The 13,344-nt window shown below is 37.6% G+C and overlaps 1 protein-coding gene across 13 annotated transcripts in view; it reads left to right on the top strand.

Moving 5' to 3' along the window:
- The window catches only part of INPP4A (inositol polyphosphate-4-phosphatase type I A), a 124,619-nt gene extending 114,408 nt beyond the window's left edge, over positions 1–10,211 (top strand). For 12 of the 13 annotated variants that reach the window (XM_030469555.1, XM_030469547.1, XM_030469563.1 and 9 more), the window contains one exon: positions 7,259–9,288. In XM_030469555.1, coding sequence (XP_030325415.1) covers positions 7,259–7,391 — 133 coding nt within the window. In that variant the 3' untranslated portion in view covers positions 7,392–9,288. Of the gene's footprint in view, positions 1–7,258 lie in introns of all 13 variants that reach the window. The other variant, XM_030469538.1, reaches the window with a different exon arrangement.
- The last annotated feature ends 3,133 nt before the right edge of the window (positions 10,212–13,344 follow it).

Raw genomic sequence — 13,344 nt, 5'->3', positions numbered from 1 at the left:
AGTACAGCACACGAAAACTGCGTTCAGGGAGCAGCTAAACCTTAGTATTAGAAGCAAAACTATAAATAGCTTTTTGTGGGAGAACTTAATAACTTAAAATGAAGCTAGGTGGCTCTTGAATATCTCTCTTTAAATTACACAATTTTTCAACTTAGACATCTGAAAGAATAAAGCTTTGTTGCACGGTTGTTTATTTAGTAAGAATAAAAGCTGAATGAATATAATACAGGAGTCTTATTTTCTTTAAATTATTTACTGAGTTAACCTTTTTTTTTAAATGCAGTTATGGACATGGTAGAGACAGAGGTTAATAACAACATTGTTTTGGACCTTCAAACTATCAATTTAATATCACACAAGATCAGATAAAATATTGACCCAAGAAACACATTGCTTAATGTTGACCTACACTGGAATATTGAAAGAGGGCCAAATTAATCAAAACCTTTGGCTTGTGTTCTAGCAACATCAAGGAGTTGCTCTAAGAGGTGAAAGACATCTTTCTCTGCTGTTAAATCTTTGACTAAGGGAGATTGTGCAGACCAAATACTGACTAAGCCTGAAGGAATGCTAAGATTAGACCATTCTCCAAGCCCATCAGTCTTCCTCACATCTCATTGCTCTTTGTGGTAGTGTTTTTAAAATTATTTGCCAATTCCAATCAGGAGCAATGGCACAGAATTAACAAAGCTTAACAAGAGAGAGGGTTGTGGAACAAATACGTAGGAATCCAACTGCACACAAACCCATTTTAGCCTGGATAGGATGACCTGACATAGATGACTGATAAAGGAAGTGGGAGAGTTGCAAATTGCTTCCAGGGCATTCAGAAAACTTGGTTTTTATTGTAATTAGGATCATTTATTTGTTTGATTTTATTAGAAAATGAAAGTTTAGTTCAGCTTTGAAGATTTCTGAAGCTTCTGGGGCAGTTAGAAGGACAAAGAAGAATTACTAATAAGTTGTGGGACTTGAAGGAAGTATTTAATCTCTTCTCTACTGGTAACTTTCCACAGAATAAAAGCCTCTTTCCTTACTCCATTCTTCACAAATTAAGAAAGCACCCTCTTCTTCCATGTGATGCTGGTCTTCAAATGTGTTAGCTCCCATTTACTCATTCTCAGGGACTTCCTGCTCTTGTGATAATTATGTGTCCTTGATGATTTTTTTCAGTGAAAATGGACATGAGAGAGAACACTGAGTGCTTGTTGTAGGTTCTTGTAGAAATTCACAGCTGCAAGTTTGTGGCTTTCAGCATAGAAACAAATCCTATTAGAATAAACTCACTATTCTGTAAATGACTGAGAGTTTTTACAGTTGCAAATTAAATATAAGGTAACTCGTGGCCTACAAATAGTAAAATAATGATGATAAGTCTTGAAGTCCATGCTACAGAGGAAATTACTGCCTGGCCAGTAAAGCAGTTCAAAAGTTGAAGTCCAATGGGATCAGGTAGCCTCTTCGGTCTGCAGCAGTGCCAGCACTCTCCACTAGACCTGTGACTCTCTCCTCCTTCCAGTTTGCTGTCCTGTCAGTCCGTGGGCTGAGATCCCTTGGCAGATCCCCTTGCCTCTTACTGTTACAGGCAAAACAGACTCAACTTAGAGAAAATTCATTTTTTGCCAATAGATTTGCATCTAAGAAACAAAACCAAAAGCAACCTCCACATCCCCTCTGGTCTGTGGCCCAAGTACTTCACTCCTTTATTCTCATCTCCTCTACCACCTCCGCACAGTGAGCAGTGGACAGGGTATGGGAAATGGGTCTGCCCATAACAGCTCCTCCCTGCTACTCCTTCCCCCTTGTACCTTTCCCCCACTCTCGTGTGGGCCCTTCCCAGGCTGCAGTCCTTCAGGAAATACTCACTGGCTCCACTGTAGAGTCTTCCACGGATTGCAGTGTGGATATCTGCTCCACTAGGGTCTTCCCCACAGCTGCAGGGGAACCCCTGCTACAGCTCCTGGGGCACCTTCTCCCCCTCCTCTGACTTTGGTGGTCACGGGGTTGTTTCTCACATCTTTTTTTTGACACCACTCATCACTGCCATGCAGTGTTTTGCCTTTTCTTACAGACACTGCCTCTGAGGAGTGACAGCCTAGCTGCGGAGTTCAGCTCTACTCTGTGGTGGATCCATTTAAGCTGGCTGGAACCACCTGTGTCCAGCACAGGTGGCCCTGACTGCTCCTCACACAGAGGATGCCATACACAAGCTGGATGAGCAGGAATTTGCTTTGTCTCTTTGTCTCTTTACCCTGGTCCTCTCCTAGGACCAGGCTGATCCAGTCTGCCAATGAATATTTTGATTTAAGAAACTGTACAGTTTGGTATATTAGGTCTTCTGTACTTCTCATCCCCCAGGTGGAAGTATCTACATGGGCCAACAGTGAGAGGGAAAGCACTTTCCAGCCTCTGTCTCCATCCACATTCTATGTTTCTTTGCATATGTCTTTGTGTAAGATGGAGTAAATTTTAGTGGTAGAGATGGAGCATGTGATGATCATAACATCACCTTGTAATTTTGAGCCTTTTTTTCCTTTCTTTCCCTCCCCCATTGTTTTGCTCCCCTATCTATATTCTAAAACACTTTCCTTCCACCAGAATATTCTATTGAGCCTTTGTCCACCACTTTCCAGTCAACATTAGCTTTCTACTTATTGATTCTCCTGCTCACCATGCCCTCCACAGCACACTACAACAAAGAAAATTGGGATTTGTAGGCATCTCTAACTCAATCTGCCCTTACCCAGTGCAGATATCAGAAATGAAAACATATTTTGATCACCATCAGAAATGAGAACATATTTTGATCACCAGTGTGGATGTATTAATGCAGATCAGAAATACTGTTCATTTAGTTCCTCATCCCCCTAATTCCACTTGACTTGGAGTGTCGCCACCATCTAAAGGCTATTTTTCTCTTTCACCACCTCCAAGGTATCTCTGATATCCTCCAAGACATTGTCTGTTGGTTACCTCACCTTCCTATGCAGCCAGCAAGGTTATGTATCACCTTTTATGCATGTAGTGAGTGCACTTGGTTCTACCAGGATCAGGTTCTCAAGCTGCATTTATTTGTTGCTTTGTAAACTAAAAATAGAGTTGGACTGCACAGGGTGTAAGAGTGATCCGAAATAAAAGCCCACACTACAAAACCTCAGGTAACCTGAGCAGGTCTTCACCACCATAGGCCTTCGGTGCTCAAAGCAATTTAGACAGCAGGGTCACAATAAGATGGGCTGTACAGCATGCCTTGCCTTCACAGACAGATATTGAGGCACTTCAGAAACTTGGATTTTGGAAAGCATGTGGATTTAAACTTGAATTTATGTTGAAGAATAATAAATGGGTAGTTTGAGGGTTTTTTTACATATTGAGGAGGTGCTTAAGAGGTAATTTGAAGAGGTCACATTATTTCCCTGCAACAGGAAAGATGTTTGAAAGGGTCAAATACTACAATGGTTATTCATGTTCAGCTTGCTTTTCAGAGCTCCACTTCTTTGCAGCATGGCAGAGCAGCATGGGATATTATTGCTTGGTAATCTGAAAGAATGAACATGGAAAACCATTTATGTTCAACCTACATGTGTTTATTTTCAGTAGACTACAGTACTTCTTTCTTATTTTTCTCTTTTATTCTCTTTCCCTCTCCTTATTTCTGTAACTGTGCTGATACATATTTTTGAGATGTTTTCCCACTCTTTCTTTACTTCATCTTCTGGTTTTGTTCTGCGTTCTTCCATGTTTTATCATTTTCTTGACCACCTTGTATTGCCATCTCTTTTTATACATTCATTTGCACGTCCATCTTCCTTTCTGTTTTATTTGCCCTCCTCCCAACCTTCTTCCTTTTCACAGCATTGGAACACGGGAGGTAGTCACCCAGAAGAACTTGAGTGGCCTGGTGCCCATCCGAGATTTCAGACTAGATCCCAGCCTCCTCTACTCCATTCCTTTACTAGCTCTCAGCCCCAATTTACTGATTGTGTGGCTGTTTCTGAGCATAGCATACCTGGTGGCCAGATTACGTTGCAAGTGAAAATAAAGTTTAAAAAAAAAAAAGAAAAAGTGCTTGAATGTGTATTGCCACTTGGTACCTGCTGGACAAAGGAATGTGTCATAGCATTGTCTGCCAAGAATTATTATTATGCCTTACAATTTTACGTTTCTATTGTACTAAACTGTAAATTTACATCAAATTATTTTATCAAAAAGAATTGTATTGAAACTTTAAATTATTGTTCTGCTTTCAGTGCTTGTAACATAGTCTGACATTGGCCTGTTACCTCGTTACTTTAGCCAGCCTGAAGATCTCTTACCAAATATAGTTTTGTGTTACTTGTTTCATGTATTCCAGAGAAAGGAACTCTATCTGAAAAGAATTTGTATCTTTTTGTATATTTAAGCTATATGCTAATCTTGCCTTTCATTTTTACGAGGTATGAAGAGAAAAATAAAAATATGGGTGGGGTTTATAAGAAATTGTAAGAAATTTATCTAAAGAAATAAACAAATTTCTACCTTCATTTCAAAGCATAATAACCAAATTACACAATGAACACTTTGTAGAACTATAGTTTTGTTCCTTTCTCATGGTTTAATATGTTCTAATAGACTAGTGTACCCACTGAAAAAACAACTTGCAGTGTGCTGCATGCAGAATTATTTCATTTGTAGATCTGCATTTTGTAATGTGTTAAAAGACATAAAGACAATGCCTTGTGGTTAGGAAGAGGATGTAACTGGCATTAGCCTGCTAATGATCCATTATCTGTTTCAGGTGCTCTGTTATAGAACTTATTCTGAAAAGGGATCATTGTCATCCTAGAAATTAAAGATACTGGTCTTTATATATCAGACAAGAAGAGGAAGGCTTCCTTTAGCTCATTTAGTAGGTTGTTTGAGGCTTTCCAGTGGGTTTTGTTTTTCTTACACTAGACTAAATATTACTATTATTTCCATTTTTAAGTGTTTGACAGCTTTAATAAATGATGATGTTGATAGTGACTTAGAGATAAGTGAATGAGGGTAAGTTAACACTTATTTAAGCGGTGGTAACTAAAGCAGCTTAGTTTAGTAATGCAGAATAACTGCAGGTGAAATTTGGTAATGGGTTATGTAGAACAGGAATCTGGAAGAGGCCTGTTTAAATGGAAGGATTTTGCTGATGCAGTGGTCTGGCAGAGCTTGTCAATAGCAATAGCTGATCAAAAAACCTAACCTCATTTAATATAGTTTGCTTAAATTCATGAAGGGATTTACTTCGCTTGGTGCCTAAAATGAGAGAAAATTGGGCTTTGGAGGAGAATTCTTCTAGTACTGTGATTTCTATTTTCTACTATTATTAGCTCGCTCAAAAAACCATAGGTAGCTACAGCTTTTATTATAAATTTCAATGGAATTTGAAAACTTCTGAGAGAAGTAAGGTTAGAAAAAGAAAAAAAGTGCGGTTAGAACAAAAATTATGATAAAATCCTCAATTTGGTGATTCTTCTAAATAAATAAAAAAAACGTTATGTATTTGTGTCTTCATGAAATCAGACTGTACAGTACACTATCTCCTGGTACTTTTCCTCAGTATTCTTCCAATAATGTCTTTAAAAGAAAAAACCCCCAAACCAGAAAGACATTATAAATATATTTTTATATATCTATATATATTTAAGCATGTATCCTATATATTTTTAGTTGCAAGAATTTAGGTAAATCCTTAATGCTGCTGAGATCGAAAATCATGGTATTGAACATATCCGTGTACTGTGCTGATATCTAATACTGCTCAGTCTCTGTACAAATCATCTGATTAATGCTGTGGATCATTTGCTATGGTTACCAAAATCTAATTTTTTTTGCAAACTGAACAAATGTCGGGTTGGACTGTGGTTTAGTTCTTGCAATGTGATGAGTGTCTTGGCTTCATTCTAAAATTATCTGAAAGCAACTTTAGTTGGCCTGTCTCCACTGAACTCCTTGAGATTATTCATCTGTCTAAGTAAAGTGTAAAGGGTTTGCTCATGACTATCATTAGGGTTGCAGCTACCCTTAAACTGCTTTGTAGAACACAAAGTTATAATGTCTTATGAAGTTAAACTAGGTGGTAGATACAGGACACTGTTACAGTCAGTTTAATTAACCAGAATTAGAGGAACGTGGAGGTCAGTAAGAGCTGAGAGCTTTTGAACTGAACCAGAATCCAAACCCTACCTTGAAGTCAGATGACAGCAGTTTACCTGGTAGATGCTGCAGCCATCTCCAAGAAAGAAATAACCTGACATTTCCACCATAGGATGGTGTACTGTACACTTTGCCATGAAGTTCTAGTATTAAAACGTTTTTTAGCTTTCAGCTCTCTATCAGGGAAAGACATTCTCCTGCAAGCCTAAAGTGATTTATAATATATATTTTAAAAGATAGTGCTTCCTCTTTGTATGTCTGTTTTTGGATATAATCAAAGGAACTGATGTAGACTTAAAAGTGTAAAGAAGCCTTATAACTGGAGTAGTATTTTTTTTATTGTAGCACAGAACCTGTTTGTAATGTGAGGCAGTTGCACCAAAACCTTTGGTAAAAATTAAATTCTGCATAGCTTTGTTTCACTGGGGTGATGACTGTGAGCACAGCCAATCTTTTTATTGCACCCACACAAAGCTACTCTGTCATTGCTAATTTTTTTTTAAGACTGTGTTGGTTTTCAAGTCAATTTATGCATGCAGAGATAACTGGAAACTCATTCTTTTTGTGTCAGAGCTAAACTTTAAGTAAGTGCTGGTAATACTGACATACAGGGAACAATAAAATTACTTGTAAGAGCTTACTGAGAGAACAGCAGTTTTTCTTTTTCAGCTTAATATACTAATAAATTAGCAGAACTGCTTGTAAGCAATCTCTTGGGATCCCTTGTGCAATGAAGCAGCATGTGAACTCCACAACAGCGTGCCCTGAAATACATGAAACCATCCTGAAAGAACTTTTTCAGTAGATCCACTGCTGCTTTGTAGAAATGCAAAACTAGCAAGAGACATAGCATGTGTCCATCCTGTGTGCTTCTTACTAGCATTGTATGAGAAATCATCATTTTTAATATTTGCAGCGGCAAATCGATTAAACGCTCATTAAATATAGCCAACTTTTTGTTAATGCTATAAAATAACCAGTTCATTTCATCTTAGTTTAAGTCGTCTTTTTTTGGTTTGTTTTTTTTGTTTGTTTTGTTTTCCCTTTTTACTGCTGTCATTTTTTTGTGCTTGTTTTTTTTCCCCAGCGAGGGTTGTCGGCGAGAAAATACAATGAAGAATGTTGGATGTCGCAAGTATGCATTTAATTCCCTGCAACTGAAGGCATTCCCAAAGTATTACAGGCCTCCAGAAGGAACTTATGGAAAAGTTGAAACATAAGCATACCATGTCCTTTAATTGCTGTTCCATTAAAAAGATGTGGATTCACTCTAGATTAATACATGACTTTGTCATCCAGAAGAGATAAATGACCTTTTCGTACGCTTCACTAGGTTATACAGAGCATGTTACCTACAGAATTGGAATCTATAGTACCAATTATTCTGACACCTTAGCTTGAGAATAGTGTGATGACTCTCTGCCCATTTAAATAGCCTTCAGTGTATGTAAGATGATCAGATATTATGCTACTTGAAAATTACCTATATACGAATATCTAGGTACCTCCTGGGGGGACAAGGACTCTAGGAATGGCATTTAGGCAGCTGTTTCACATTACATTTTTTTGTACTGAGTTGACATGAGATTGAGCTTTTCATAAACTTTTAAAAACAGAGAGTAAAACTCAAAAGTTGTAAATAAAAAGGGACTGGATCCTACACAGTCTAGTAAACGTAAGAATGACTTGTTACAATCAAGAAACAGAAGTTTAACTTTTAAAAAAATCAGCACAATAAAAGCCAGGAGTAGAAATTGTTTTACTGTATATAGGATACCATCTTAATTTATGAAATTAACAAGACATAGAAGGCCAGTCAAATGAGGTCTAGTTCCCAGTTCTGTACAAATAAGACAAATTCCTGCCATCCTTGGTAGATAAGGATTTGGACGCACGTCTTATTTTTTAAACAGTGTTTCAGATGATGCTTAACCATTGATGCCCTGTGCTTCCCCACAACAAGGCAAATGCAAGTTGCTAGTGCTGCACATGACGTGTTCAGTATGTTCCATGATATTGTATATTAATGACACAATTTTACTCATGGCTTTTTATATCACTTCTGGATTTTAAGCATTAGTATCTGGAGAGGTTACATTATTTTTTTATTAGCGTTTGATTTTTTTCCATATCAATTTTGTATATCAATACAAAAATATTCCAAGTGCCCAATGCATCCCTGTTACTCTGTAACATACTCTGCTTGCCTTTGCATTTTACCCAGGTAGATTTTCAGAATCCTAGGGGAAAAGTCTCCCCTTTTCAGAGTATTTCTGCAGTAGGTAGCAATGCCCCATATTGATATAAAGCAACTGCTCATGTGCTGGGGCTGTTGCACAAGAACCTCAGATGTGTTCTAGCTTATGACTAAGGTGATCAGTTTGATGGCATTTGATACAAAATGTTCAACAGATCTCCTTGGAAATAATTTTTTTTTAAATGCCTTTAAGATACCTTTTTGAAAAGCGGCTAAACATTAATTTCCAAATTTGAACAGGATTAAGTAATCTCTATCTGGCTTCATTCAGCCAGAATGTGCCCTTTCCTTCTGATTTTCTAAGGATAGAAACTGTAGAATAGAAAAATCTGCCTATTTATTCTTGTGGGAGTAACAACAGCCAGGTAAGTATATGGCTGTTTTCTGATTTCTTTCTCCCTCTCACTGATGTTTGTCTGTGCTGTCACTGCTCTATCAATCAGCCGTGTTCATCCTGCTCCCATGTAGGTCTGGGGGTTCCAGGTCTAGCAGTTTTTGCATTTTGCTTTTTGCAATTAAACACCGAGCAGCATGTCACAAAGCCAGGTCAGAAAGTTCTGCTGAACTAGGTTGTTACCATTCTTTCAGTCTCCCTAAGGTAACAAAACACTGAATTCTGTGCAAAATCAGTGTATTGTGATGCCTACCCCAAGTCTGGACACATCATCTACATAGAACAGTCCCTTGGAAGCTTCATCTTCTCCAATTAATATTTATTTTATTTTATTGTTAATATGTAAACAAATGTATGGTAGCTCTTTAAACATGTTACTCCATCAGTTCTGCTCAACCTTCAGTCCCTGGCTCATATTTAAATGCTACATTTATTTTTGTATAAAGTATACTCTTTATATCCCTTAGTTTTTATGAGTTGATTATTTTATTTTGTATATTTCAAACATAGTTAATTATATTTTAAGTCCTGTATTGTTATACTAAAAAATATTCCAATGTTCAGCTTCAGAAGAAAACAAGAAGAGGTCTGTTGTAACAATTAGCAGAGCCACTCTCTTAGATTGTGGCCAACAATCTTTAGATCTATTCTAGAGCTTAGCAATCCTTTATTTATTTTATATACCAACATAACCAGAAAAAAAAATTGCCAGATTTTGTATGTGCATGGTTTTTGCTCACCTTTTCAAAGTGGTGGAATGCTGGTCTCAAGTTCTGCATTACTTTGTTTAAAATATACTCTGATTTCAGTATGCTCACACGTAAAACATCATTGCTAGATACACCCTTGTCATACATGCACCTCGATGGGCTTCTTGAAAGGGCGTCAATGAGCAGTGAGGTCTGGAGGAGTTCATCAACAGGAGAAAAACTGGGAAACTTGAAATCCACATAGGACGCTTCAGAAGGGTGGAATAAGCATTTCTGTTGCACAGGAGAGGCCAATTTAAGGGTTACTGTAAAATGAAATGATGTCTGATGTTCTTTTTTGAGTACATTTTTTAAATTATAAAAACATACAAAGGTAAAAAAAGAAAACTGTTGCCAAGTATGTTCTGTGTATGTTCTGTGAAAGTACCTACAGCACAGTTGCCTTTTGTTTCATTTATACATGTAAAATTACTGTATAATACAACACTGTTTTGTCCCAACACAACTGTATTTACCGAGCTTTGTGCATTGAAATATTTTTATTTATTTGGTTTTGGGCAGTATTAATATATCATAAACATATGGCTACTGTTTTATATATTCTAGTTCATCCAATCCATGTATGCTGTAAATGTGCTAGACTTTAGGGTGAAAACCAATAAAGAACTGACAACAATAACAAACGGCTGCTTCATTTTAGTGTGTTTGTGGTTAAAAATGAGATAAATATTTTTAGTGTTTTATCAGTTGGAGAAATTATGAAGTTAAACTGCACATGCAGGTATTTTACAGAGATATTCAAGTCAGGAAGGAGCTACCCCGCTGAATTGCAGCTCCTATCAGGTGTCTGTAGTTACATCAGGCACCAGTCTGCCCCATACGCTCTACATTCAGCAGCAGCAGTTTAACTAAAGAAGAATGCAATTCCTTTTTTTTCCTTAAATTGCTGAACTTTCCCCATAAATCTTCTCTAAGACCCTCCTAGCTTTTTTTCTGTTTTTATTCTTCCATTAATGTAATTTCTTCTCTGCTGCTGCTTCCGCTTCAGCCAACTCATCCCACCAGCAGTAGTTGTGTTACTTTCCAACAGGGACAGTTTGCCATTATTGACTCCAGTTTTTCTTTCTGATTAAATAAATTTTATATAATGACACTAATCCAAAGCATCCTGATTTCTGTAAGATATAAAGAGTAAACCAAAAAAAGAGTAGTTCTTCTGTCACTGGACGTATGAGAACTGTCAAATACAATTTTATTTGCATGAAAGAGGACTGAGGGGTCCAGCTGGGGCTCAATGAATTAATTTTTCTAGTTACAGAGAAAGCAAAAAAAAAAAACAACAGCAACAACAAAAACCAGAAAACCCCCCAAACAGACAAAAAAACCCCAAAAACCAAAAAAACAGCACCAGGAAAAAAACCCCATACAGTTTTCATTCAAAATGCATAGAGAAAAGATGCTTGACAGGTGGGAATTCTTAAATTATACCAAATATAAATACATAAAATATAAATACAAATATAAATACCAAATATAAATACATACATGCATGTGTATAAATAAATAGATAGATAGATAGATGTTGGGGAAACAGTTCAGAAATATACAGGTTGTGAGCAATCCTGACTTACTTCAATTTAGGCCACATTGGGTTAATGGTTATTGAGGCCTAGTTAAAGGCTTTCTGAGAATGAGCTACTGGGAAAGAGATAACTTAATTGGCAACAGAGGAGGAAAATAATTATGTGGGAAGAAGGTCCCGTGAGAATGGTATGTGTAATTGGAAAGCCACCTGCATGATAAGATGATGTAAACAAGGCTTCTCTATATAAAGTGAATGCAAGTTGCTAATGGACGATTTTCCTGCAATCATATTGATGCGTACATGGAATCCTTAAGCCTCCGCAGATTGCTTTCCCACAGATAGATACTTGTAATTCAGATTTTTTAAATTGGTGTGAAGAAAGCACCTACCAGTATTCCTTTTAATTTAAAAAGGTGAGGTGTTTAAAAGGTGGTTGAGATTTTAACACCCCTAAAAGGCATTCTGAGTTCCTGTGAGCTGTGGCTGTGTGAGGGGTGTGTGTGTCCATGGGCTGCAAATGCTGCCCTGGGAGCTGGGTGGCTGCCTGCTTTGGTAGGAAAACACAACTTGCCCCATCTCCTTGCCATGACTTGGGTTGTGGAACTGCCTTTGGGCAGGACTGGAAGCTCTGGTACAGCCTTCTGTGTGGAGGCACTGGATGCACTTCAGAAAGGCTCAGCTGGTGTCACAAGTTTAACCTCTTCAAGTGTGAAATGTTTACTATTACAAAAGAGAGAAAATGTTAATAGATTCAACACAAAAAAGTGTATGAGAATAGAAAGCCAAGAAGAATTCACAGAGTCATCATCAGAAGAAATGGGGTAATCCTGTTGACCAAAGGGTAAGCTTTTTCAGCCCATCTTAGACTCTGAATTCCTAAACATTTCTGACACTCAGCAATGTTGTATCAGCATATTATTGCCAACTGCATGCGGGTTTGTTTAAAATAGATCTCCCTAATGAGTGACAGGACTTTTCAGGCTATGAATGGGAAAGCTTAATTCAACAGCATCTTCTTTTTCTCACATTATTTTAAGCATCAGGCAAACTTTCTGCTCACAAATCAAATATTTTGCCCATTTCAACTGAAATCCCATTCTCAGCAAGATGGTGACATGCAGAGCTGTGTCCTGCTTCATTCAGTAGAGTCCAATGTGATCAGTTGGAGGCGTGAACATGCAGCTTGTAAGAGCTTGGTTTCCCTTGCTAAGCATCCTTTTCTTTTTTCTTTTTTTTTTCCTGAAGTCATGCCAATATTAAGTTCTGTGTTATTTGCCAGCCTGGTCCTATAATCTCTGCTTTTTTTGTATTTCACACAGACTTCAGCATCAAGATGTTTTGATTTTTATTGTACTGGTTCTTGTATTTGTGCACATGCCCTGAGTATTCTGAATGTAAAGTTCTGCAGCTCTGGATTTTACAGATTTTACAGCATAAGGACAATACTACACATCCCCTAATATAATTTCTTGTAAAGCTCTGATCCTTGCAGTCAAAATACTTGCAGTAATGTGCTTTATACCATTTTGTACCTCACCCCAAATTGCCAGGCGTGCTGACTGTTTCTGAGGGAGCAGACCAGAGGAGCCTTCCCAAGGTCTCCGACTCCTCTAGCCCCAGGATCACTCAGCCTGGAGTCAGTGACTGCCCAGCAGGCTCACTGAATGTGTAATCATTCATAAGGTTGGAAGATTTAAAGAAGAGAGATGACCATTTCCATCATCTGGAACATGAACCAATTACACTGTGATCATTGATCTGGGTGGGAATGGTTTTGCTTGTGTTCTGCTCCCATCAGAGTCCTTAGAAACCCTTCCTGCTGCAAATACACAGGTATTCCTGGGAAAAACCCTTGGGTGGGAATTTGGAAGCACATCCCAATAGAACGGTGGAGGAAAAAAAAAAACAAAAGTGAGAGTTTTTTAAATTAGATTGAGAATTTTCTAAGCTTTAATGATAAGAAATATGGAACTGGAATACAAAGCATTTACTCATCCACACCCCTGATTCTATTCTAGTAACCAAGACGTGTTTTTTCAGGCTGCTACTTCACTCAAGCTCATAAAGCTTTTTCAATATACACATCAAAGCATCAATAAAAGTCTGCCCTCAGTGAGCTGTGCTTATGTACTTGTTTGATGCTGAGAAAACTGCCTGACTTACACAATTTAAATCACTTCAGGATGGATGCATTTTATCCCTTTATTCATCATGTAATTAGCCAGCA

Source organism: Calypte anna, chromosome 1 (genome assembly GCF_003957555.1).
Source record: "Calypte anna isolate BGI_N300 chromosome 1, bCalAnn1_v1.p, whole genome shotgun sequence".
Lineage (NCBI taxonomy): Eukaryota > Metazoa > Chordata > Aves > Apodiformes > Trochilidae > Calypte > Calypte anna.
The sequence above is the reverse complement of the archived record's forward strand: the minus strand, read 5'-3'. Positions and strand labels throughout refer to the sequence as shown.